Consider the following 26,744-nt stretch of genomic DNA (forward strand, 5'->3'; position numbering starts at 1 on the left):
ATGTCATTTCCTCTCTTCCTCTGTCGCTTCATTTCCTACCATCTAGTCTAAATTACTGTACTACTGTACTATAAAGATATAAACTACCTTTCAATATCAACAGCTGTAAAAGCATATTCTGCTCATCATCATCATCTTGACGATAAACCATATAACACCATAAAGGCGTTGAAATTAAACAACATAACAAAAACAAAATGAAAACCAAGTAAAACGTAATCATCTAAATTGTCCAGAATCATGTGCAATACAACCGTACCTCAGCCTGACTTATAGGTGCCGTGGAATAATACAACAGGTAGGCGGAGAGACAGAGACCTACACAGACAGACAGAGAGAGAGGGAGGGAGGGAGGGAGGAAGTGGTGAGGATGCTCTCCAGTCGTTGCAGCACTTCATCTCATCTCATCACAGCCAGTCAGTCTGCCAGAGAGTGTCTATCACACAGCATCTGCCTGTCATCGCCGTCCCACCGGGCTCCATCCACCACCATCTGTGAACGACCATGTGTGTTCAGGTAAGAGGGCAGACAACGGCCTCCCGCTCCTGCTGAGCGTCGTTGCCCCCTGCCCTGCCCCTTCTTTACACTACTGTATGTGACTGAGGGGAGGATGGAGTCTGTGTCCATGTCTCTGCTTGTTTGTCACTGTTTATCTGCCGTTGTGAGGAGTAACAGTTGCTGTCACGTAACCTCTGGGCCATTTTCGTATGTGTCGCTCAGGGGGAAGAGAGGAGCTCGGTGATAGCATCTGAAGAGGAAATCAGCTCCACTTCCCTTCGCTTCAGTCAGAGAGAGAAAGTAAAATGTCGGCAGTGAGCTGGATGGGGCTCTCATCGTTTACATGTATGCAAAGAAGTGGCCGCAGCGTGCTTGCTGTGTGAGAGTGTGCATGTTTATGTAACTGAGTCTCAAGTGCACACTGTCTGTACTGAATATGTCTCTAAAGTTAATGGAGCCCTGTGATCCGGCCTTATAGCGAATCCTACTGAACCCATCCTGACTTTATTATGTTCACTTTATATTGTGTTTCAGAGGTGTTACCTTTGCTTGTGTTGACTTTTATTATACTGAGAGGCGCTTCTAATGTTTTTCTGGTGTATCCCATTGACAGTGTTACTATATTAAGAGTATACTGTATTAAAATGAAAGACTATGGTCTCCACTGAGACTGGATGAAAGTAAAAGTAACATTTCTAAACAGGGATGGCAATCTTAGCGTTTTGCTTGGTCCTCCTCTTTGGTCCACATTAGATTATGTATTTAGTGGATTACTGTGAACTTTCACAGTCACACACATTCACGGTGCTGGTCAGTTTGGTGATCACCTGACCTTTGGTTTTTGTACCACCAGCAAAAGTTCTGACTGGTGACATGTCTTCAAATTGTGTAGAAACATCTATAGTCCTTAGATGTTATTTTCAGTGACCTTGCACCACAATGAGGTCTACATCTGTGGTTTCAAGTTTCACATCTCAATAATGCACTGAGATGAAATTTGGTACAAAGTCAGCATCCTCATTCTGATCGCAGCCTCCAGTCTGCCCTGAAGACCCTGCTCAGTACTTCAACCTTTTGCATTACTATGTTCAGCAGCAGAGAAAACTCAGAGAATGTTTACATTTACTGTATCATTAATCTGATTTCTCATTAGTTCCACTGATCAGTAGTTAAAATGCATTCCTTTCAAGTGCTGAATGGAAAGCCGTGAATCTAATCTCTCTAAATACGCACAACACAAACTTGTGTATTTACAAAATACTTAATCCAATATGTTCTCGCCCACGTTGTTCTGTTATGTCACTCAGTGTGTTTTCAATAAGTGCTGCAGAGGAGACCTGATATAACCCGATGAAGACTCTGTGTAATTAACCCTGTTCATTACTCAGACCACTAATCACTAAATCTTGATAATAAGAACAATCTTTAACAAGTTCCCTGATCTCTTGAGCCCCTGATTCAAATAAACAAACTGCGAGGTAGATCCTTGACAAACAGCTTCATTCTCCATGCATGAGTCAGACCACAAGACCACATCCTGAGGCAGTGCTTAAAATAAACAGGGGGCTCGTCTGGTGAGATACGTGCTTAATGTTGCAGGTTCACTCAAGACACTAAATGTTTTTTTTCCAAAATATTTTTTTTTTCATCTACAGGCCATAATAATTAAGAATACCCAGAGGTGCAGCCTGTGAACAGGCAAGACTAGCAACGGCTTAGAGCCCCAGGCTGCTGACAAAATTCACTCCATAGTAATGTCTCATAATGTCTTTTTAAGTTTAAGTCCAAAGCTGCTCAGGATGGGCTTTTTGTGTTGATGAGCAATGGCCTTTATTCATTTAAATTCTTATTGTTCTTGAATATGAATATTGAAATGATGATGTTTTTTGCTTTACCACAATTAAAATACCACAAATACTCCTCAGTGAGTTATTTGTTGTTTCTGTGTTGGTCAGCATGTTGGTCATCATTGTGTCCCTTTTGGGAGCTGAGGGCCACATGTGTGTGAGAAAGCAGTGAGTTTCGCCTGTGTGCTGTTATAAAACAGGGGGATTTGGTACGTAATGGTTTTCCAATCCGTCTTAATTGGGATCAAAGGTTTTTGTTATGAGAGATTCTGGAGTTAAAGACTCACACAAACACAGGAGGTCCCTCAGACTTTAGCAGACAGACAGGTCTGCACATTATACAGGTCTGTACTTTACAGGGAGTTGAAATAGACAAACTGTTGAAGTTTTCTTCACTCGCTTCGATTGCTTTTAGCCCTGAGGAACATTAGTCATTTGTATAATCAGTCATGGTTGTAATTTTGTAATTTCTTACCAGCTGTGACATTCATGCAAATGCCACACACTGTGTAACTCCTCTTTCCTCTAACTCATCTGCAGGAGCAGTGTACCTGAAAGATGCAGTTTCGGTAAAGCCCATCCAAGGTAAATCACTGCGTCAGATCACTGGAAAAAAGGAACTCATGCGTCTGAGCTTCCGTCTAATCAACTTCTCTTTGTCCAAAAGATGTCAACTACCACCGCCGACTTTGTAGGAGGAGGAACCAAAACCTCCAAACCGTCAAAGGATAATAAAAAGGTAAGTGGATGTTACTATTTATCATCAAATCATTTTCAAACCTCAAACATCCTCTGTTTGCAGTTGATTCAACTGGACTTAGTGGTCACTGCATATTTCGTATCAACTGTATCTTACCATTAGTTTTAGTTTGGATATTCTAATGTGGGTCTTTTATTAGTCTTTTCCACCCAGGGTGTTTAATTCAGTAATCCAATGCTTTGTTTTCCTGGTGCTAAAAAAAAATCTGTTTGTAAAGGGACACATGGGTCATAAAGGACAATGGAATATCAGTGAAATCCAGTCTAATCCAAGTTAGAGCAACACTGGACCTGCAAAAACATATTTGCTAATGTTGTTGTCGTTTTTGCTACCAGCTAAAGATTGCAGCACATTTCCTTTTTCAGCTTGAAGTTTTACACTGACTTCATCCAGTCAGTTGATTTATATTTATACTACTGTGCATTTAACAAGCCAACGTGCAGGATCATACTTGTCTGAGTTAAAAAAGACCCAAAATGAGGAAGAAATGCTATTAAAAGTTTGCATACTTCCTCCACCACGAAGGTTCTGTTTGTTGTGTCTGTGAAGTGATGCATGAGCTAAATGCTAATGCTATCATTCAACTACTGCTAACACTAACACAATGATGTTCACCAGATAATATATATTTGGGTGCAGCATTTGCATTGGTTGTAAGAAGTGCTAAATGGTTGAGCTGGAGCTGATAAAACTCATCTTTCCATCATGAACCCAAACATTAACAGACTGAAATTTTGACATGAATGGGCGGCAAATATTTTTTTCTATATTGAATGTGTTCTTTCTTTTTCTCTGTTTTGTTTGTTAGCCCACGGCAGCCACCCTGAGTGGAGCCATCCAGCTGGGCATCGGTTACGCTGTGGGAAACCTCAGCTCCAAACCGGACAGAGATGTTCTCATGCAGGACTTCTCTGTGGTGGAGAGCGTCTATCTGCCAAGGTACACATTCATTTCAATATAAATTTTATTTTTTCATTCAAAGTGTGCTCCGGATTAAGAATCTTAAAGGCTTTGTTTGCCCAAATGACAAAAAAGCTTTAACCCAAACACCCTAAAATGCAACAACAACCAGCAGACATCACAAAGAATATTTTGTGCAATTTCAGGAGGAGTTGACTCTCAGATTGACCTCGATTTGGTCTCTACTGTCCATCCAAAACACACAAGTAAAACATGTATAAGTAATGAGCAATTGTTCAGGGCGTTATGGAAACTGTTCCAGCCCAATAAAGAGCAAACAATATAAACTTTATACAAGTTTAAGGTTGAATTTTCTGTAGTTCGACAAAGGAAGTCACTTTAGGAAGTGTACAACCTGAATATTTCCTGTTTATCAAACCACACATTGCTGCAATAGGCATTTTTCACATCAGACATTTTGACACAAAAACTAGCAACATTAGTGATGGCTCTGTTAAGCTGGGAAACAACATTAACGCAGCTAAATGGAATTCAGCCCACATTCATTTTTATTATTTATAATTTTGTAGCTTTTCCTTCTGTGACATGCATCACTATTAGTGTGATATAATATCTTGATTTACACAATAATTTGTTTACATTCACTGTATTCTCTAGTGAGGGCAGCAACCTGACCCCAGCACATCACTACCCAGACTTCCGGCTGAAGACGTACGCCCCGCTGGCCTTCCGCTACTTCAGAGAGCTGTTCGGCATCAAACCAGATGACTATCTGGTGAGTTCATGGACTCTCAGACACACGTCACATGCATCCATACCATCACTCTGTCAGCACAATTCAGCTCAATGCTGGGAAATGTTTCCTCGTGGTTAAACAGCAAAACTGAAAGTGTCACATCACATCATTGTGAATTTCAGTACTCCATCTGCAACGAGCCTCTGATCGAGCTGTCCAACCCCGGCGCCAGCAGCTCCTGGTTCTACCTCACCAGCGACGATGAGTTCATTATCAAGACCGTGCAGCACAAAGAGGCAGAGTTCCTGCAGAAGCTGCTGCCCGGTTACTACATGGTGAGCTCAGCTGCTTCCACCAACACGCAGGGCCGTTGTATAGGGGAGAAAGGTGATGATAATTCTAGGGGCCCAGTGCCCAGTACCTAGGGCCCACAAAAAACCCCAGTAGTCTAATCTTTCTATGACTGAATTATTCTGCATAAGACCCTGACTAATACGCATAGTAATGCTGCATTAGCATCAAAACAAAGTAGGCTAAATTTTAAAAATGATAATACGTAGTCTAAGAAAAAAAGTGAGGGGACAGGGGCCCACTTTAGTATTCTTTCAGGGGGCCCAGAATTCCTAGCAACGGCCCTGCCAACACGTACTCTCTTCTTAAAAGCACCAAGGCCGATATTTATCAATGTGCTACAAGTACGTGACTTAAAAATGCCATGTGAAGTTCATGTTCAGTAGTATTTATCACCACCACACACTGTGCTGAATGTTTGTGGTTCTCTATAAATTGCCGTTGTTTTGCATAGTTTACATCCTTGTTTACTTATTTGCGGTCTCTGTTGAGATGACTTTGTGTGTTGCAGTGGTCAGTTGACCAAAAACCTCTATCTGTTTTCATTTGGTGTTAGTTGAGCGACTTTTTTGATTAACTTCCAGCGAAAAACAGTTTTTGTTTTTTAGCATACATACATATGTGTTTGTGTATTTATCAGACATGTGATAATCATCATCATCGTGTCCAGTGTACTGAGAAACACCAGGCTGTGTCACTATCTTATATCTGAGAACATATTCACATGTTGGGTTATTTGAGGTTATTAAGTCTCCCTGCAAGTTCATCTTCTTCTTCATAAATCCTGATTAATATATCCTGTAAAGAATCCAAATAATCAGGTTTCTCTTGATTTCATATGAAGCATCTCTCTGTGTTTGATACTTTATTACTAAATAAAAACTCTTTGTCCTTGTTGTAGAACCTGAACCAGAACCCGAGGACGTTGCTGCCCAAGTTCTACGGCCTGTACTGCATCCAGTGCGCCGGGATCACCATCCGCGTGGTGGTGATGAACAACGTGCTGCCGCGAGCCATGAAGATGCACTACAAGTACGACCTGAAGGGCTCGTCCTACAAACGCCGTGCCTCGCGCAAAGAGCGTGGCAAGTCCTCTCCCACCTTCAAAGACCTGGACTTCCAGGAGATGCACGAGGGCCTGCACTTTGACCCGGACACCTACAGCGCCCTGATGAAGACTCTGCAGAGGGACTGTCGGGTGTGTTCACTGAAAGATCTTACATCTATTAACATGACGGACCGTGATGATGCGTTCTGGGTTGTATGAAGCATTTCCAACATGTGGACCACTTGAACATGTTGCTAGTCTTTATCTGACTCCTTAACAGTATGGAGGGGAAATAACACTTCTCAGAGCAGCTTTTATTTTGATAAATAAATAAGGCTGAATACACAGAGTCTCCACAGTTGGCTAATCACAATTTCCAAAGTAAGAAAAGTGAACAGATTTTTAAAAATATTTGTCATAACTGGAAAGGTCATTTGAACATCATAACTTCCCTATTTATTTCACAAGCAAAGTCCTAATAGATATTTAAATGTATACGCTGCCACAACCAAACTCCATGTGGCTGATGATCAGGATGATTTATTATAGTTTTTGGTAACACTTTACAATTAAGCATTACATACTGAATATATCATTTATAACACATGCATACTCATTAGTATGTCGTTTATAAACACAGTTTAAAAAGTTTTACTCATCATTGATAAGCACTAACTGTATTCTAATGAGTAGGCTATTCATGCGTTATAAATGAAGAATTCAGTATTTATTAATGCTTAACTAATGCTTATAAAGTCTTACCGAGTTTTTATTCATTAGTAACTAAAAAAATGGCAACTTTGTCCAGAGGATAGTACCAATCACCCAGACAGGAGCCATTACAAAGGTGCAGCATAGTCGCGTTAAAATGAATTCCATGCACTGGCACCAAAATTCAACAATACTAAAATAAGTAGAGATTACCAACATAGCTACTAAAATGAGCTAAGCATTTGCTGCAGAGACGTGGCTTCCTTTTTATGTTGAACATTATTTATTCTGATGCCACATATGAATAAAATTCTGAGGGAGGGTCTTCACTGCTTCAATTGAGTAATTAACTTATGGCTACAGCACTAAGGCCACTCACAGAGGGTTTAAATCTTTCCCCATCACAGCCTGAACTGAACCGCGCGGCTCCACCCCTCGGATGACTTTATGCAACCATGACAAACTCCCTTTCGTTCAGGCTGGAGCATGTTATGATGACCTCATTAATGGCTGCCTGTTATTTCATTAATGTGAAACAATAGAGGCCACTTGATGGAGGATTAACCCCCAGCATAGCGAAGCACCTGACTGGTGTAATCGGGCTGAGCAGCTGGACTCGGCAGCACAGCACAGCACAGAGAGGCCTGTCTGTGTGTAATGTGCTCTTATCAGGGCTCGGTATGTGACCTCAGTAAGTGTGTTATGTAACACAATGGAAAGTAAAGGCCTCTTTGTTTACAGGAGCTACTTCAGGATATCAGAGCCTGGTTGGAGGGATTGTACTGTACATTTGGTTTGCAGATCCAGGTTTAGTCCCTTTGACTGGAATCTGTTGTTGTTGTCGGGAGAGGTCATTTTACAGCCTGACTAAGCAAAGTTAATTATGGATTTCTGAAGGGAAAAAAAGTGCATTGATGTGTTATTTTACCTTATAAGTTTCTTGTTTTATTACAGTACATTCATTCAGATGCCCCTGAATTAACTGTATTATATTTATGGGTAAATGAGTTGGACAAATACTTACCGACAGTGGTGTGCACAGGGGGGGGGGGGGCAGGGGGGCGCCCCCCCTTGTGGCCCAATTGTTGAAAAACATGTGCTAAAGTGCCCTCTTCAGTGGCGAGAACGCGATGTGCCCTTTTTTTTCTTTTTGCCCCTGCCCTTCAAAAAGTCTGTGCACGCCACTGCTTACAGAATGACATAATACCCCCAAATCATGACCATTAGAGAACATTTACTCCCATAGAGAAGTTTTCTTTTGTCTTGTACTGCATTGCATGGAGGTCAGAGGTCATACAGTAGTTGCAAAGCTGTGTCCCGAGCCTGGACTGAACCAGCTACAGTGAGAAGTCTCACTGTGCCAGTATGATTTACAACCTCCAAATGAGCACAGGGCATTATCTTCCTGTATATCACTTTAACATCCCTTCCTTTTTCAATTAATCTTTCACTTTAATTGCTTCCCATAGTTATTTACATCCAGTTTCTGCCTCTCACCAGGTCCTAGAGAGCTTTAAGATCATGGACTACAGTCTCCTGCTGGGGATCCATGTGTCGGACAGGAAGCCCCTGGGCAGAGGAAGCCGATGTGACAGCAGGAAAGGACAGAAAGTCCTCTACTCCACCGCCCTTGAGTCCATCCAGGGGAGTGTGAAGGACCCTGAACCAGTGGCTGATGACGACACGTGAGAAAACCTTCCTTTCCATCTCTGTGAAGATGATCCTGTTTGTATGGCGTATAATGTAGAAAAACAGTTCTCAACATCTCACTTGGTAGCTTTAGTTCACATCTTCTTGGCTAAAAATAAGAGTCAGTCGAACTTTTCTTCAGCATGTTTTGTTCCACAACAACTCTCAGATCTGTTTACTTTTTCCTTCTGTGTGTTTCTCTATATTTCTCATGTCGTGCTCTTGCTTTTATTGAGTCTCTTCCTCTAGTCTCTCTAGAGACGCTTCTTCTTTTCCATTTGAAAGTTTGCACAAAAGAGCAACAAGTGCAAAGTATAAAATAAACCTCCACCTTCTCACTCCTACACAGTATAAGAAATACGCAACGTATTATTTGTGTAGCAGTGATCTGACCTCAGCTGTTTATACAGGTACATATGTGGTATGGTTTACCACATATGCTAATCCTGGCGTATAACTGAAATGTGTTTGTTGTTTGGCCCATAGTAAATGTCAAGACTATTTTAATGTACAGTAACGGTTACATCTACAAACTATTTGGGGCTATGCACGCTGCCGCTCACTGTATTTCTCTACTGATGTTGTTTCTAATGTTTAAACATTAAAAACAGTCAAATTCAACCTGTTTTTTTTTTTTTTTTCAGATTGGGTGGGATTCCTGCCAAACATAAAGATGAGAGCCTGCTCATCTTTTTAGGAATCATCGACATCCTTCAGTCCTACAGGTGAGCATGCACACACACACACACACACACACACACACTGAAATCAAAAATTAGAGTTCCGGGTTATGTCTGCAATCACTCACTTATTCACTATTTCCTGCACAAAGTCTATGGAGCGCTATGTAAAGGACTATAAATCAGCACAATGAAAGACACACAGCACTAATTTAGAGTTGGACTGTATTTCACAAAGCTTCTTTAATTAGTTTTTTAGATTTTACTTAAAATGTGGAAAAATAGAATCTTCTTTAGACTTCAGATGTTCTTTGTCACCTGATCATGCATCATTTATAACACAGTTAAAAATGTTTTACTCATCGATAAGCACTAACTTTATTTATAAACTATATAGTAATGAGTATCCATGCGTTATAAATGAAGAATTTGGTATTTATTAATGCTTAACTAATGCTTAATAGTGTGTACTTATTATAAAGTGTTACCGACTGTCATTAAAATTGTACATATTGATATTTCCAGGTTCATTAAGAAGGTGGAGCACTCTTGGAAAGCTCTTGTACATGATGGGGTATGTAACTTCACTTGGAGTCTTATGTCCAACTACACAAATATGTAGCTGTATAGGTGTATGCATGTGTATATGTGTGTCTGTCTAACAGCTTTCTCTGCTTTTCAGGACACAGTGTCAGTTCACAGGCCCAGTTTTTATGCCGACAGATTTCTGAAGTTCATGAGCTCAACCGTGTTCAAAAAGCTTCATCGTAAGTTGTTTCACCGCTCGACTCCTGAATTCTGATCAGTGAGGTTTTTATTTTAACACTGTCTTTCTTTGTCTCTCAGCTTTAAGAGGAGCATCTTCAAAGAGGAAGAGGGGTTCCCTCTACGCTCTAAAGTCCGCCTCTCAGGAGTTTCTGTCTCCACAGAAGGAGGAGAAGAAGGAGGAGAAGAAAGCTCAGAGCATGGACAACCTGGATGGAAACTGTAAGCCCGAATGACTTTTAAGATTCTATTTTTGGAGATTTCTTTGTTTCTTTGTCTTTGATGTGTTACAGTGATTAATGAACTTCTTGTTCCAACAGTTTACAGTTCCTCCAAACAACCAGATCTTCTTCCAAGGACTGCCGTTTCTTTTGAGTCCACGCGAAATGAAGAGGATCTAGAAAACAGGTAATGTGTGTGTGCAGCTCTCAGATCTAAGCCGAGCATCTATCTAAGCGAACTTTTGCAGGATTTATAACATTCAGGCAGAGTTCCCAAAAGTCTAAGGTGCTTACTTGGGAAAAGGTTTAGAACACATAAAGACAAATCCAAAAAGACTGGAACCAAAACTCACAAAGGCTGGAGCACAGTTTTGGAGAAAGAAGATGAACTAGCACAGAGAGAAAGGACCCCAGAGATCAACACCAGTGTTTTCCTTTAGGTCTAAACCCTGAACCCTCACAGACTAGCTGACATGACCGAGTGCAAGAGGCTCAGCAGCACTTTGTTATATATATCACGTTGCTGTCACAACGCCAAAACGTGCTGTGTACAACTGTGGGTTTAGGACTTTTGATTTTGCATTTTCTTTATTTCCTCTCTTTACTCCCTGTTTGCAAACAAAAAAAGTAACATTGGATAAGAGATGATGAAAGCAGATTTGGAACTCATCATCATGCCATCACAGTGGACTTTATGGATTTAAAGTGGGACAGGCCTAAACCCTTGTGGACTTAGCGGGAAGGCGCCTCGAAGTCTGTGGTTCTTAACATTGGGACTGGGCCTAAAAACACTGGGCGAGGGGACACAATGAGACACAGGTGCAACAACTCAGGGGTGGGGCAGAGGGCAGACAATCCCAGGGGCGGGAAACACACAAAGGCAGGAAGAAGGGATCTGAGAGAAGGGGAAAAGGTAAGTGGCCCAAAAATAAAACAGGAAATGGTTGAAAACTCAGCGAAGCAGAGATCTTATGCACAGAGATGTGGGGACATGTGCAAATAGTGTTTTGTCTTCCTGAGAAGTGACTTCTTGCGGCTGCGTGACTTGTCTCTTAAGAGGAAGTGCTGCATTTACATCAGCGCTGTAGATCTTGTTAGGGAGGGGGGCAGGGTGGAGGGTATTGCACAAAAAGCAGTCTGTCGAACTTGGAAACTAAATTGAGTGAATACACTCAAAATTTGAGACACAAGCTGAAACCATTTGATGTACTCAAATACATTAGCACTATTTACTAGTATATTTTATATTTACTAGTATTTCTATGTTGCAGTGAGGACCGACGAGCCTCCAGTTCAACTATCGCTCTGGACGATCCTCTGCCGTCCCTCAGCAGAAGCCAATCAGAGTCTGAACTGGACGTCTACTTGGTATGAAGTAAATCATACCAAAACAATCTGCAAAAAAAAAAAAATCAGTTACAAGGTCTTAAAGGATGAGGCTGGTGTTTAGATTCTTCTTTTTTTATCAGCAACACAAAACAAAGTAACCATCCATATTTTACTGCTTTTGTCTGACTTTTATACTTTGTGGCTCTCAGTCCCAAGAAAAGTATGAAATATGCCCAGCCTTATTCTTTACAGTCCAAATGATCTGTAACCATTAATTTGTAGATTCATTCAGTATTAACATCGCCATAATTTCCGCCAAAACTGCAATAATATATGGTTAGTTAGTTAAAAAATAATATTAACATGAAACTGTAATGTGTTTACAAAGACTGATATAATGATCATTAAGACTATATTAACAACTCTTTAATTTAACTCAGTGTCACACACCGTGGCAAATGATTTACGTGGAAAACAAACAAGCAGAAAACACAATGTGGCAGCATATCTCTCTTAAAAAACCTCCAATTGAACTACTCAGCCAACAAGTAGCTATTGAGACCATCAAATTTTTTTTTTGAAAGGTTTTAAAAAAAACTGTTTGCTTTCTTCAACCCTCTCTTTTGGGAATGTCAGACATTTTGGTAAATACACTGTGCCTGTTAAATTAACTTAGCTGAGCCAAGGGTAGTTTAGCACAAGATTGGATTCAGTGGGAAACAGATAACCAGACTACCGAAGATTAAATAAATCCAGCTACCAGCAGCTGTATAGACGCCTGTTTGTCATCTTATATACTATGTGTTTAGTCTGTACTACAACGGAATGGTTGTACAGTAAAATCATGGCCATAAGCCTCAGGAGGTTAACACGCCAGGTCAAGAAGCACATAACAACTTAACATTTTTGGGCAGCTTAAACAACAGTATATAACTTATGTAACTAGGAGAAAACTTTAGAGGTTAGTTGTTTCCCTTCTCGCCATCCTAATGCTAAGCTCCCTACTGTGATATAACATTGCGTATACATACTCAAGAGCAGTTAAATACTGTTTGCTCAACAGAGTTTATGACTAAAATTGAGTGATATAAATAATGATAGTGTGCATTAGCTACAGTTAGGGAATAGAAATTAGAAGTTTTGAGAGATCCTAATATTATGAGGATTATGTGCTGAACAAATCATTTAAATAATTAGTTTGTGTACAGTATGAAGTGCAGGGAGGCGATAACATTGCTAATGAGGAATTTATTCAATCTTCACCAAAGTATAAAGTCAGATCCTCCATTTCCATCACTTTCACATGTGAGCATATACAGTAGGCCTATAGGCTTCTCTGTTGTTTCTACAGTTCTCAGATGGTTGGTCAACCCGTTCAAACTTTTCTGACACAATTCATCAACTCCATTCTCATTACTCCTGTAATCAGGTCAGACCATAAACTCAGGGGGTCACTGGCTGTCTCTGCATTTTCAGCCTCACCCAGTTGACCCAGTTGGAGTTAATCATGTGTGCCCTTGGCTCCTAGAGGCCCCTTCTGTCCTGTGATGTCCACACTGTATGATGCAGCTATGTCCTGCACTTCTCTGTCAGACCTTACTGTACATGTGAGTCAGGCTGAGAAACCTCCATGAGTTCCCTTTTCTACAGAAGTTCTCTTACATAAGCACAAAATCCTTATTCGGGCTTATACGAAGCTGTTCTTCAGCTCACATTAAGCAGTCCCACTCTTTAGGGAGCCTCCCGACGTCACAGTTAATCTAATCTCAAAGCTTCTGACAGAAAACAGTGGGATTCATAAACTATAGTGACATTAAAAAGTAAGATCTAGGCCTTGAATTTATCTGCCAGCCTCCATTTGTCTCCTCAACAGCCTTTTTTTTTTTTTTTTTTTACCTGGTAGCTCCCATGGATGATCACCATGTTCCCAGTGGTTTTTAATCTTTAGCCACTAAATAATCAAGTCGTGACTGTCAGTAAAACAGCAGTGGCCTTAACTCGATTGAATTGTTTAATGTAAAGGATCCTGAATATTTGTCTTGATAATTTGTGGAAAGAAAAAAAATCAGTGATCTGGTCCTTTAAATTACACAATAAAATGCCAACAAAACCTATTTCTATAGAGACAAAAAATATATAAAATAAAAAAATAAAAATACTGCATGTGAAGCATTATGTAAACATTAAAATCCTGTAAAGTTGTAATGCCTCATAGATGGATTATGAGACAATGGTCTGATTGATTTCAACTGTTAACACCTTTACAGTATGTTGACCTTTGTTACCTAAAATGGAAAAGTAATCTATTCTCCGTTTCCTAGTGAGGGGAAATGAGTGATGAAGTCTTCTCCAGCCACCTGGACTTCTGCAGACCCACTGCATCGAGACATCAGCACCTCACCACAGCGTAAATGTGACTCAAACTATACGGGCAGTAACATGTTGATGTCAGTTTCTCCACAGTGAGCCTCACTCTGTGCCTCTGACTTTCCCCTGGAAGTCAAACTAAATGTGCCAAAATACGTCAGTAACAGATGAGGAAACAGTCGACTGAAACACATAAACAGTGTGTGTTTGTGTTGTGTGAGGTCACTGAACCCCTGTGTTAATATTAAACACTAGATTGCTGCCCATGCTGCTAACAAACAAATTGAGTTTCGGAGTGTCCTCTCCTCTTGGACGTCTGATTTTCAGTAAATATGTTCAAATTTCTCAGTGGCTGGATCCCTGAGGAAATAAACTTATGTCTTATGTCTTGTTACCTAATCTGTTAATCTTTACTGTTGTTTTTAAATCATATGTATATGTATATATATATATAAATATACATAACACCAGACAAACTTTGAAAAACCCATGTCTAAGTGGTTTTTAAAATCCCACTTTGCATAAAACAATAATATATTTATAGTAAGAGTTAAATCTCTAGCTGTATTCTGATTAGAATACACAAAACCTGCTGCCGCCCAACTAGAAATATTTGCCCAGTTTCCTGAGAAAAAAAAACATTTCTAGTTTTTCACATCAGCATCATTTTTTTCATGGTACGATGCCATACTATAGCATGTAAGTTGATAAATGCCAAGCTGAAAAAAGAAAAAAAAAGCTACAATCATGTGTTCAATTCTTGACTTTTCACGGATTCTTATGTCGTTTCTCTAGAGAATGTACATTTGTCTTTATTGGGACTGAAACTGTTATAAACATCTGTAAACTCTGAATCTTTCTGGTAAATAACAACCACCCTGTCCACTGTCATGTGCCTTAAAAATGACAAATTGTGTGCTTTGATGTGATTATAGGCCTCAACTGTACTATAGCAATATGTTTAACTTGTATCTATGAAATAAAATAATATTTAATGTCAAGATGACCCTTATATCCTTTCTTGAAAATAATGAGTATTATTATCATAATCTACAGTATACTTAAATAAATAAAAACATATATGGTAAGTGTAATGTAAGTGAAAAAAGAAATGGTGTTATGATAACCAACATGCTCTGTTTTTAATTATCTAGATGATTAAGTAAATGAAGTGGTAAGAAAGGTCATAGGATGTGGAGAAAGTATTTTGAGGCAGAAGGCCCACATTTTTTGTGCGAGACGTGTCCACATCAGTTGTTGTATTTTATATAGACACAAGGGGGCGCAGCAATGATACTGTCATACTCTGCATTAGGAGGTTACAGAGAGTTTTGTCTTGAGTGCCCTGCTCTCATTATTAAAGGATTATTAATTTATTTTTTTTGCTGGTGAGTTTACAGAGTGATTGCACCATCTCTCTGGATAATATCAACATTTATGAATGTATTTTGGGCATTTAGTTTTTTGAAGTGTGGATCTGACCGCTTTTGTGATTTTTCGCAGTAATACTGTGTATTAGTGTTCACTCTTTTTTTATTGAGCTCAGCAGAGAGTGAAACCAACATTGCACATGTAGAGGACTGAGTATTTCAACTGGAATTTTACTATGAAATTTATATTTTGTAAAAATCAAAAATATTACTAGAAGCAGATCCATAAAAAAAGAAAAAAGAAAAAGGAACAACCGTCCATATCCATCCATGTCAAAAATTGAATATATCACAGATGAAAACCATCAGTGATCTACTTTGGCTTTTACTGTATCAGATGTGACAGTTGTTGTTGTGAGTTGTTGAATGTGTGTTTATTCACCTCTTGGGCCTGACAGCCAGTTAACAGCTTCTCATTGGCTACTCCCTATGCCAGAGGGTCTCCACCACAACAGGTCTAACCGGTCAGACAAGAAGGAAAATTATAGCCCCAGAGTTGTGGTTCTGCCGTCATGTAGCTATAGGCTGCCTGATTAGTGGCAAACAATGTCTAATGTGAGCAGAGGTGGTTAATGGATGTTGTTGTCACTATTAGTCTGTAATTACAGTCATATTCAGACAGATTTAAGAAAGAAAAAGAACAACAGATATGATCCCGGACTGTATTTCACATGTGAAACGTGAGACAACAAAACAGCTCACATGGGAACAATTTTCATAGGCTTACAAACATATTCTAAGCCTGTAGCTATCCATTTCAATATCAGTTGATTGATTGATTAATTTCAAAATTGTAAAATATTTTGGTTATTCCTCTTCCTATTGTCCAGTTATACAGTATTATCAATAGAGAGCTTTATTATCGTTTTCATGACACTTGTCCTCCACACATGTACATTTCCCATGAGAAATTATGTGACATACATTTTGCAAAGGCAGTTAGGCTACCTGTAGTGATCTTGACACTAATTGCTATTTTATATGTTCTTTAGATGGACATTATAAAATGAAACATTAGAAAAAGGTAGCTATCACCTCTTAGTAATTTCTGGGATTAATAATAAACAGAGGACATCAGCCTGTCATGTTCCCTCACACCCACACTCATTACCTTTTCTGGTCAGCTCCTGATTTCCGCTTGGTTTACTACAGTCGTTAGTGAACTGAGTCATGTCACATTTTAGATTACAGGGTGAGTGACTCAGGAGTGACACCGCCTCCGCACCCACAGGGAGGGAGGGAGGGAGTCACCGGGAGCAGAGCCGCTGCGGCCTGCGCCACCAACACACCTGCAGTTTCTAGGCCACGCCCACATACCTGCGAGAACCAGGAAATCGCTTCATTTGGACCTGGCGAAATCAAAAATACTCACAAAAAATCTGCAGTTGGTGAAAAAAAAAACCCATCATCGTCCGCGTCCACCTGCTCACGCGCCTACCTGTGCTGCCACCACCTGTGTTGTCTCGCGGTGGTCACGTTCAAGCAGGAAGCAGACGGAGTTTCACCTGGTAAGTCGAGCCGCCGTGTTTCGCCCTGAATGTCGACATGTTTCCTCCGTGTGTCGTCGCGCTCTCTGCCATATTAGGACATTTCACTGACTACAGGCGACAATATCTGATAAACAACTCTATCTGTGTCTTATACACACGGTCTTTTTCGTTGTTGCCTGAAAGTTTCTTTGGAAACAAACCCGAAAAGTTATGTAGCCTACGGTGTGTTCAGGCCCCAGTCTTTATGTTGTAGTTTCTGCTTCTTCTGTTCATACGTGCACCAGACCTGTTACATACAGTAGCCTACACGAGCTATTGTGTATTCCCAGTGTGTGTTTGTGTGTGTTCAGAACAGTATTTTCAGCCACTGAAACTGACTAACTCCTAAGAGCTGTAATAGTAGCTAATAGGTCTTTGCTGAAGTTACTAAATGTATTGTTCTGGTTGGACTATTTCCCCCCCATTGTACTTAACAGGACACTATTGTGGTCAAGTGAAACTGGTTCAGAGAAGCTCAGCTGTAGGGTCATTGTGTACTGAAGGCACCACCCTCATGTGGGGTCGACAAAATAAGAGAAACAATTTTAGTCTGCAACACAGTTAAAGGAAACTGAAGGAAGACCTCATTGAAAGAGTTTAAACAAGAGCTGAACACAATGCAAAGGTAGAATTTATTGTGGAGCTGATTATTAGATTAGATTAGAGATGTTTTAGCAAATAAATTTGCATCCGGGTGCATTCAGTTCTTTTTTCCCTATTTACATATTTGTTGGTATTACAGTGTAGTTGCAGTAAGGGCTGTGGGTACAATTTTATGTCAGGATTATAAATTCCTCCAAAGAAACTTTTTTTTAATGTCCTTATTTGGCTGTTACACTATAGCCTATTTCCAGCAAGAACAATGGTCTTAAAGGTTTTGCTTTAAAACCTTATCTGCAACTAGTATGTCAACAGGCATTTATACTTACCGTATGTTACTCATAACATTTATAATGGCTCCTTTTGATTAAATAGTGTAACAGATTTTTAAATACATTTTAAAGGTGAGCCAGCCTGCACAATACCAGTAATGTTCAACCGAAGTAGCTAAATGGAATTCCACCATCCATAAAAAGCCCTCTGTCACTGACCAGTGTGTCCCACTAATAGCACGGTTTGACTTCTCCTGACCACAGGTTAAAGCGTCCCTGACCAAAGATCCTCTGAGTGACCAGGGAAGCTCTGTGTGTGACAACTCCACCGTCTCTGGTAAGTGTGTAAATAAGAGACAATGCAAATCACTTTGTTCTGCTGTCTTGTTTTCTAACGCTGACTCTAATTTAAAAGTCACCTTGTGTAATTTGTGTGTAATTGTAGAACATAAACGCTACTGCAGGTTGTTATAATCAACACCCAAGAAACAATAGAGCTTTTTATTTTTACAGGCTGGCAGACATTCACTTCTATGCAGGGTTAGTGGTCGGAGAAACAGTTTTCAGCAACAAAGGCTCTGTTCTATTCATGTGTCCCAGTTAGGTTCACTGGTGTGGCAACATGCAAAAGGTCCTGGAGCTAATTCACCTAAATGGAATGTGCCATTATTAATGTCATTAGTTTTACCTGCAGGTTTTCCTGCTATGAGGAGCCAAAACGTCTGCTGTGGAAATAAGTCTTAGGCTGAGTAGCTACATGTGCTCACTCAGCTGTGGTGTTCAGCCAGGAAAACCTGCAGCAGTAGAATAAACAGGCTTTTGTTTTCCTCATGTCTTTTTCATGCTTGGATAGTGGGAATTTTTCAGTTTGCCTCTCTAGGTCACTTCCTGTTCCCTGACTCATACCTGGGTAGGGCACGTGCACACACTGATTCTCCTCAGTGTTTGTCTATCTCTCTCTCTCTTTCCTCCTCTCTCTCTCTCTCTTCTTGCTTATCACAGATTTGTGAGTGGCATGTGTCCCCTCCATCTGGCTTGCACATGCATTGCATACGGACATTGCATAATGGCCTTGGGCCTTGTAATGCAGCGTCGCAGCGCTACTCGCAACACGTGGGGAAGTGACAAGGGGCAGAGAAAACAAACTGCTTATGTAAAAGCATTAAGACGACCAAACAACTCCAGCGACATTTGCTCACCCTGCAGAAAGAGGGAGAAAATAGCAGGCCTCCTCAGAGTTCATTAAAAAGTGAAAACATGCAGTGACAAAGGGATTAGCTGCAGGAGTGAATCACTCTCTGCCTTCTCTCATAATTAAAATAGGAACCTCTGTCCCAACCTGCAGGTCTGATGGAGGCCAACCAAAAAAATACGCAACTGAATCATTTTGTCACAGTTTTAAAATAGGCTTTAACATTTGCTGAAAGGGCACTCTGTGTAGTTTCTGTATCTGCACTGATCAGGCTACTGCTTCGGTGGGAGTGTGTATGCTTCGGGAGAAAAAATACCAAAAGATTAAAATGTTTCATGTTGCAGTTTATAAAAAATGCAGCAGTAGCTGAGCCAAAAAAAAAAGCCAAGAAGCTTAACATGGTGCTCTTGATAAGTAAGATATCAGATCTTGGCCAAGATATAGCTAAAACTATCTATCATGCAACCATCTGTGCAAAGCTAAACTGGATGATGTGAATGTTGATATTGGTCAATCAGTGATTTTATGAGGTCTGATGATGGTACTTGTGTGGTAGCTGCAGAGAGTTCTGGCTGTGTTGAAGTGCCTATAAAGTTAGTGTTAACATTAGCACTGAAGAATTAATCAAAATATCAATATAAAGCTAAAATATGTCAGAAAGAACATATCATAAATTAAGTGTTGTGCAGCAACTGACCTGCAAAACATTTCATCTATACTGAAAGGAGCATTCTGTTTTGGTATATTGTTTTATTTTGTTTTTTGAAAATATATTGGGGGGGGGGGGAAATCATCCCAGCTGAGATGTTACTCATATCACAGAGGCTAATATCTGCCAAAAATAATCACACAGTGATATTTTCAGTCCAGATTCATCAGACACTAAGCAGCATTACAACCTGTTGAATGTAAATCCACCAGTGTTCTCTCCTTTTTGCTTCAGTCTCCTGCAGCTCCTGAGATGTTCCTGTATTTCTGTTTTTTGATCAGTTAAAGACAAAATATTGAAAAACCTTTTGTAGTTGTAGGAAGCAAAAACCGAGGCTTCACAGATCTATAGACTCTGGGTTGTTTACACTTTTGGTTTAAAAAAAAAAAAAAAAAGTGGCCAGATGTGTGCACACACCAGATAGTACCTATGTTGTGTTTAAGCTTAGTGTGTGTAGTGTGGTAGCCCAGCACATTACACATACACACTCCTCTCTGAATGCAGTTTTGGCTGGATGAGTGTGCAGTGTGAGATTAGTGTAAGGTGTTGGATTATGATAAAAACCGCCTGTGAATGTCATGCCGCTGTGTGAATTTTGCAGAGCTTAATGGTTTGGTGTCCTCACCGCTCTCAGCCCAGACAAGGCTCCTAATCTCAGCTCCTGTGACAAAGACGACACACCAGGGTGAACTCAGAGAACCTCTCTCCCTCTCTCTTCTCCTTCCTTTGTACCCTTTGTTTCCCTAGTGTTTTTAAAAATAGACTCTTGTTATTTTTGTGTCTCCTCCGCTTTCCTCCTGGTATTTTGCCCCCCCCCCGCCTCCCACCCCTCCCTCCCACCCTCTGGAGTGCTGAGGGATTTCTGCTGCTCAGTGAAATCTGCAGCAGCTCTCATGGCACGACCCTCCAGAGCCGTAATCCAGACGTCCAAGCTGCTGGAATATAAATCCTGTCCAGAGTTTGCATTGGCTGGCAGCTCGTCAAGAGGCTGCAAAGATTATTTATTTATTTTCAAACCTCCCAGGACATGGCAGCCTGCTGTCAGCTGGTGACTCGGGGATGACACGATACAGACATTTAATCTGTGTGCCATGCACGCTGGGGGTTTTGTATGAATGTAACAGCCGAGGGTGCAACTCCCTCCTTATTAAGTGGAAAATTATACGGGATGCACCGTGGGAATTCATTAATGACAAAAACGTAAATCATAAACAAAAAGATATCAGTCTGTAAATCCAGGTTTGAGTGTGTACAAGAGATCAGATTTGGCCTCAAGTGGTCATCCTCTTAGAGACGGTCCTCTTAATAACATCAGGCTATTTTCCAGTGTGGTTCTGCAGGTTTTTTTATGTCCCAAAAAAAAAACTGCCCTGAAAACGGACTAGTGTCCTGTTTGTGGGCATTTGTCTGAGTGAGAACTGCATAAAAATGCGATGCAGATTGGTTTTGATTGTGTTGGAAGTTCTGAACCAGGTCCAAGTCTCTGGCGGGCCACCCTGTGTGTTGGCTGGAGCCCTTTGCATGTATCCCCCCTGCTGTGTTATCTCCATGGCCTTAGGTGACAGCAGTTAATTTTCTTTTTTGCTAGCTTTTTTAATTTGTAGTAAATTGAAAATGTATTCCACTACAACATCTATATAACAGTCATAAAACGACCATTAACCACTAAAGATCAACTGTACTGGACACATATTGAAGTGACTTTGAAGAAAACACGTACTGAGCCCTCTGGCTTCTTATTTGCTGTGTTTAACTGTCATGACAGCCTCTCCTGTGTAGGAAAATATGAAATACCTTCAAAAATAAATACCAAATAGTAGCCAGACGTTTTAATGTACGAGCAGATTAACAAAATGAAAACACACAGTGCCAAGAGCGCTGCAATGAAACCTCCTCCTCCTCCTCACCAGATAAAAAGTTTACTGAAGTTGCAGTCATATTTTCAGAGCTTATTCAATAACAGCAACTTTCAAATGGTCCTGATGTCCCAGGATTAGACAATAAACAGTACTAAAATATTGTATCACAAAAACACTGCCCAGATAATTATGTTAAAATGCACTCAAAATGTAATGAAATGACCTGAAATAATTTCACTAAGTGGATGTTTTAATTTAAACATTAAAATAGTAACATGTCAATGCCACAAGGGACCAGTAGCAGCACTGGGTTTGCCTGCTACATGCAACAAGGGAATACATAGAATTATTCTTTTTTTCTTCTTTTTTTTCAAGAAAAGTTCTAGGAAACCATATTTCTTAGTCCTGTAAATCTACAACAACCAAACAATGAGCTGATCTACTACAGTTGCCTGATTCCTCTGTCATATACACCAGTCAGGCACAACATTAAAGCAGGTGACTGGTTTTAATGTCACTGATCTGTGAGTCAAACCATGAAGCCACACTACATATTACGTTTTTAATCAAAGAACTATAACTCAGAATGAACAGGGCATGAATGAACATGCATCAACCACAACAATGAAAACAGTCATCTGTTTGCATGTCGTAGCTGATCGACGTAGAGCACTGATGTCCATAAACTATTAAAAACACATCAGTGAGCACTTAAACTGCGAGACCTGTCCGTGCTTTATCGATTTTAAGTCAAGCAGATTTCAAGTGAAGCATCCACAGCGTCGGGACACCACTCCGAAAAACGTGTCTTGTACAGATCCGTCCCTGTGCAGAGCGATTACAGCTTAGATTAGTTTTGTCGTAGTTTTGTCATTAATGAACCTCCGCGATGGGGGCGAGACCCGGGGCGGAGGTGTGAGGGTATGTCAGGGTGAAGTAGATGGGCTCGTCTGGGTGTAAATGGCAAGAAGACTAAGCTTGGATGGGGGGATTATAGGAGAAGGGGCGGGGAGCATCCATGATCTGTCAGGGCTTAGTACCACAATTATCCCAGCGGCTACAGCTGCAGCAGCAGCAGCAGCAGTGGTGGCAGAGGCTGCGTTTTCATTAATGTAATGTCCAGAGAAGATCTAGAATTATGTAAGAGTGACGTGGTGTCATCCCCGCTCGGCCGGCCCACCGCCTGGCAGGAACGTGCCCGTTTGTTTTCCTCTTTTATCCTCCCGCGCTCAGAAAAGCAAAAAGGACATCTCAGAGTCAGGAGCTGTAGTAGCCGTACCACAGGGACCTCGCACCGCCTCGCCACGCACACTCAAGCTGTGGCTCACGTGAAGAAACACCGGTACACTGAGGCGGCGCCAAGAGAGGACAAGTTTTTCCAGCGTGATGTTGCCGAGGGAGATGAGCAGACGTGGAGATGCTGAATGTGCCTCTGGTCTGGAGCTTTGTTAGAAGATGAGATGGAGGTGTAGCAGCAGTCAGGAGCGTGCTGGGTGAGAATTAGAAGATGAAGTTCAAGAAGTTCATCACAATCATGCAGGCAGCCATGGGGATCGTACCCCTCAACAAAAGGGAGCTCCTGCCACCCGGCAGGAAACTGTGGAGACCCCCGGGGTGAGTTAGACCCGCGTGTGTGTGTATTCATCCATCACCAGCACAGTGGCAGTGAAATAGGTTTTTTAAATTGAAAAATGACAACAACATCAGTGTGTGAGAGGCTGTTGCAAGAAAATGTTGACACATTGTTTGACTTGCGACTGCAGGGAGACACCATGTATTTGAGGTGTGTGTTCCATGGAGGAGAAGTCTTTATATCACATGTCCATGGTGACAGTGTGCTACTACAGTACTATGCTTTTCATAGTACCAGCGGTGTCCTGTGATTGGACAGGAAAATGTTAGAGCAGTGAAATGATAATCTTTTTACATAGGTATAGCAGTTAAGTTATATTTGATTTACTGATTATGTGACTTTTAGACAAAACAAATAGCAATCTCTTTTTTTTTTTTATCCCTATCACCAACTGTATATCTTTTTTTCTCATTGTGTATCTTTGATACGAACACTTCCAAATACAAAAAGCCTAATTTCAGTTTCAGGTAGAGAACAGCAGCTGGACATATCTTATTCAGCTATATTCTTCTTCTTTCTAGTGGGTTTTATTTTATTCAGTTTTAATATTAATTGTGTCACTCATGTTCTTTTTTTTTTCTTTTACACTGATGTAGTTTATCACAGTGCTGTTTGACCACATACATATTTAACACTCCACATAGCTTGTTGTTTCTAGAACATTACCTTGACTCCACTATATATTCTTTATATCGGTTCTATCCAAGCTGTGCAAATCATAGCTTTATCCACCCATACAGTACATTTTACATGTACACTCAGTTGACCTCAGCTCAACCTAATGCAGTCTAATACAGCAGTCCTGCAGTAAAGCCTCTTTATAAAGGGTATCATTTTTCATGTGTTGTTGAAACTACTTCAACAACTGTACAGTCTTTTTTTTTTTAAATGGTCAAAATACAACACTAATAGCCTACTTACCTAACAAATTCAAGCGGCCGTGCCCATTGGCCAAGCCCAATGAGATCTAAACCTTTCTTTTGTGTTGGGATTATTTCAGTTATTTGTGAAGATACAAAGCCCTTCCTCCGGTTTCCTCCGAATCTACAAGTCTGTGCTTAATGTGTAAGGGGCAGCAGTTTTAGTCATGCAGAAACAATTTGCTTTCTTCACTCTAGGCACAGTATCACTGCAGTAAGTGCTCTGTGCTCTGTGTTCACTTCATTCAGACTGAGCAGTGCAGGAGAAAACTCATATCTGACTCATCTCTGACTCGCTGCCATTAAGTTGCCTCTGCTCAGCATTGATTGCCACATGTTGGGACATGTTGTTAGCTGACAGGTCAGAAATAATGCACTTGAACCGAGGCTGCAGATTATAGTATTATAGTGAGTAGTATCCGTGTACAGGTGAATCTGGCTTTAGCGAGCTCTACATGGGTGGCTTAGTTTTGGAAAAACACGTGGCTGGTTTTGCTTTTTTACCATCTGAGCCTTTGGTCTTTGAAATATTTGCCCTATATTTCCACAACAGCCTGGGTTGTACTATGTGTCGTTCTGAGTGTTACGCAAAGGGAGGTTGTTACAATCTGTAATGGGAGTGCATGGAGAACGTAGGTGGAGACATGTGAACAAAGAGTTTTTGAAAAATATATTGCAACATCTCAGAGACCGGCAGTGGGCAATCTGAGGACATCTCTTTACGTAGAGCAGAAAGATATGCTACTTTAAATATGACCAACTGTCCACTTTATTATCAGTTTACATTTCTATATGCATCACACACTGAATTATAGAATCAAAAAAATCCTCTGCTTGAACTGTCACAACAATTTTCACTGCCTCTGTCTGAACCCAGAGAACTGCATGCGCCACTCTTCTGCTGATCTTTTTTTTTTGCTTCCATTTAGTCATTTTCATTTATTTTTACCTCCAGAACTTTGGTTCTTTTTTGCCATAAAATGAACATTTTATAACGGTCTTGAAATTTGCTACAGTTGTATATCATAAGAGTGGTTTTTCTTTTTTCTGGTTTTATTCTGGGAGAAAATATGCATTTATCAGCTAAAATGTTAAGCTGTGAGTTTTCATTGTTTTTAATAATGTGCCTTCAACATACCATATAAAAAAGTATTGTAACATTTTTTTAATTAGTTGTAAACCTGCGTGTTGTATTGCTGTCCACATCTATTGCATTCTATATTTCCTATATAGCAACAGGATAGTGTCTGTCATTACACCCTCTCTATGCCCCAAGTCTTAAAACACATTTTGTAACTTTCTATTTTGTAGTCAAAGGCCCGAGCTGAGGTAACCCTGACTACATCACTCTGACATTATCACGGTTATTTTTTTGTATAAATGCAATGACTATTTTTATATGTTTTTTTATTTTATATCTCAGAGCTACTGCAAGTTAAAACCAGTAGGAACATGCTTGATAAAGATGGCCTGTTTATGGGCAATAAAACTCATTTCATCATTACATCTCACACCTCCGCTTGACAAAGACCTCCGGTGTGGATTTCAAATGAACTTGTTGAATTGAACGTCCAATATTATTCAGTGTCGAGCTATCAGTTAAATGTGTGTTTCTCTCTGTGTGCGCAGGGACCAGCCTGGCTCTGACCAGACCAGCACTGACCTGCTCAAGTGTACCTCCAGTCGCAGAATCTGCTGGTCCAGAGAAGCCCAGTACTTGTATCTTCGCCGCCTCTCTTCACGCAGCTACTCGGCTATTATGATGGTATGTTGTTCACATGACGCTTGATGTGACATCCACTCTGGTTTGGTGCCGGCTTTGTCTGCGCTGCACTTCTGTCCCATTAGCCCCCTACTGTGTTTAAACACATCCACACTCATACTTCACCAGTTCTAAATATATTATGCTCTTACAGCGCTAGAATTCATTATACAGTAAACTCTTTCTCCCACTGTGCTGGTGACAGCCGTGGCCAGAGGCAGTGTGTTTTGCGGCTGTCAGTCCGTATATTTTACATCCCATTTATGTGGGACGCCTCGAGGGATTTTCCTCAGAATTGGTACAAACATCCACATCCATGTGGTGGCCAAAGGTCAGAGGTTAGTGTAACCTCATAAAACATGATTTTGGCAGTAACTCATTATGCTAATTATGGCACAAATTCCCAACAAATGTCTCATTGGATAAAATGAGTAAGCGTTGACATTTTATACCCAAAGCTTAAAAGTCAACTTCACTGTGAGATCAAAATGTTCCACAAAAACACTTTTCTGGGCGTTATTCAACTCAGAGATCGTGACCATATCTCACATTTGGTCAGATAGTAAACCGGTGGTTCATTTTGTTACATGAAACTCGACAGGTGGATATAAACTGAAGCTTGGCTGGTTGGTGGAGGTACACGGTCACGTAGCAGCAATTACCTCTGCCAAGGAGATTATGTTTTCACTCATACTTTTTGGTTTGTTTGTTTAATTGTCAGCAGAACTATGTAAAAAGTAGTGAACTGATTTGCACCATAGCTCATGGAGTGGGTTGGGGCATGGGCCAGGAGAGAACACATTTGTTACTACTTCTGATGTGTTTAAAGGGCGGATCCAGGAATTTTCTTATCACTAAAATTTGCAAGATTGGGCGTTGATGACATTTTCATCAATTTGTCAGGAAATAATGTTT

General features: G+C 40.5%; 2 protein-coding genes across 3 annotated transcripts in view; both read left to right on the top strand.

Annotated features, from left to right (window-relative positions):
- Window positions 1-308: 308 nt before the first annotated feature.
- On the top strand, window positions 309-14,807 carry LOC310994476 (phosphatidylinositol 4-phosphate 5-kinase type-1 beta-like). 2 transcript variants are annotated; one of them, XM_083983181.1, is made up of 14 exons: window positions 309-516; window positions 2,886-2,930; window positions 3,013-3,084; window positions 3,914-4,044; window positions 4,684-4,801; window positions 4,945-5,097; window positions 6,015-6,311; window positions 8,373-8,557; window positions 9,206-9,286; window positions 9,767-9,815; window positions 9,924-10,008; window positions 10,088-10,228; window positions 10,327-10,414; window positions 13,878-14,807. In XM_083983181.1, the coding sequence occupies exons 3-14, from the start codon at window positions 3,013-3,015 to the stop codon at window positions 13,888-13,890; spliced, it is 1,413 nt and encodes a 470-aa protein (XP_083839307.1). In that variant the 5' UTR covers window positions 309-516; window positions 2,886-2,930; the 3' UTR covers window positions 13,891-14,807. The 2 variants fall into 2 exon arrangements, with proteins under 2 accessions (XP_083839307.1, XP_083839306.1); XM_083983180.1 differs by lacking the exon at window positions 13,878-14,807 and adding an exon at window positions 11,499-11,650.
- A 1,917-nt stretch (window positions 14,808-16,724) lies between these two features.
- tjp2a (tight junction protein 2a (zona occludens 2)) overlaps window positions 16,725-26,744 on the top strand; it is a 37,468-nt gene continuing 27,448 nt past the window's right edge. Inside the window, exons 1-3 of the mRNA XM_083984121.1 lie at window positions 16,725-16,861; window positions 18,019-18,091; window positions 25,697-25,832. Of these exons, the coding sequence (XP_083840247.1) occupies window positions 25,827-25,832 (6 nt within the window). The 5' untranslated portion in view covers window positions 16,725-16,861; window positions 18,019-18,091; window positions 25,697-25,826. The remainder of the gene's footprint in view (window positions 16,862-18,018; window positions 18,092-25,696; window positions 25,833-26,744) is intronic.

The sequence above is a fragment of the Trachurus trachurus genome, assembly GCF_905171665.1.
Source record: "Trachurus trachurus genome assembly, chromosome: 12".
NCBI classification, from domain to species: Eukaryota; Metazoa; Chordata; class Actinopteri; order Carangiformes; family Carangidae; genus Trachurus; species Trachurus trachurus.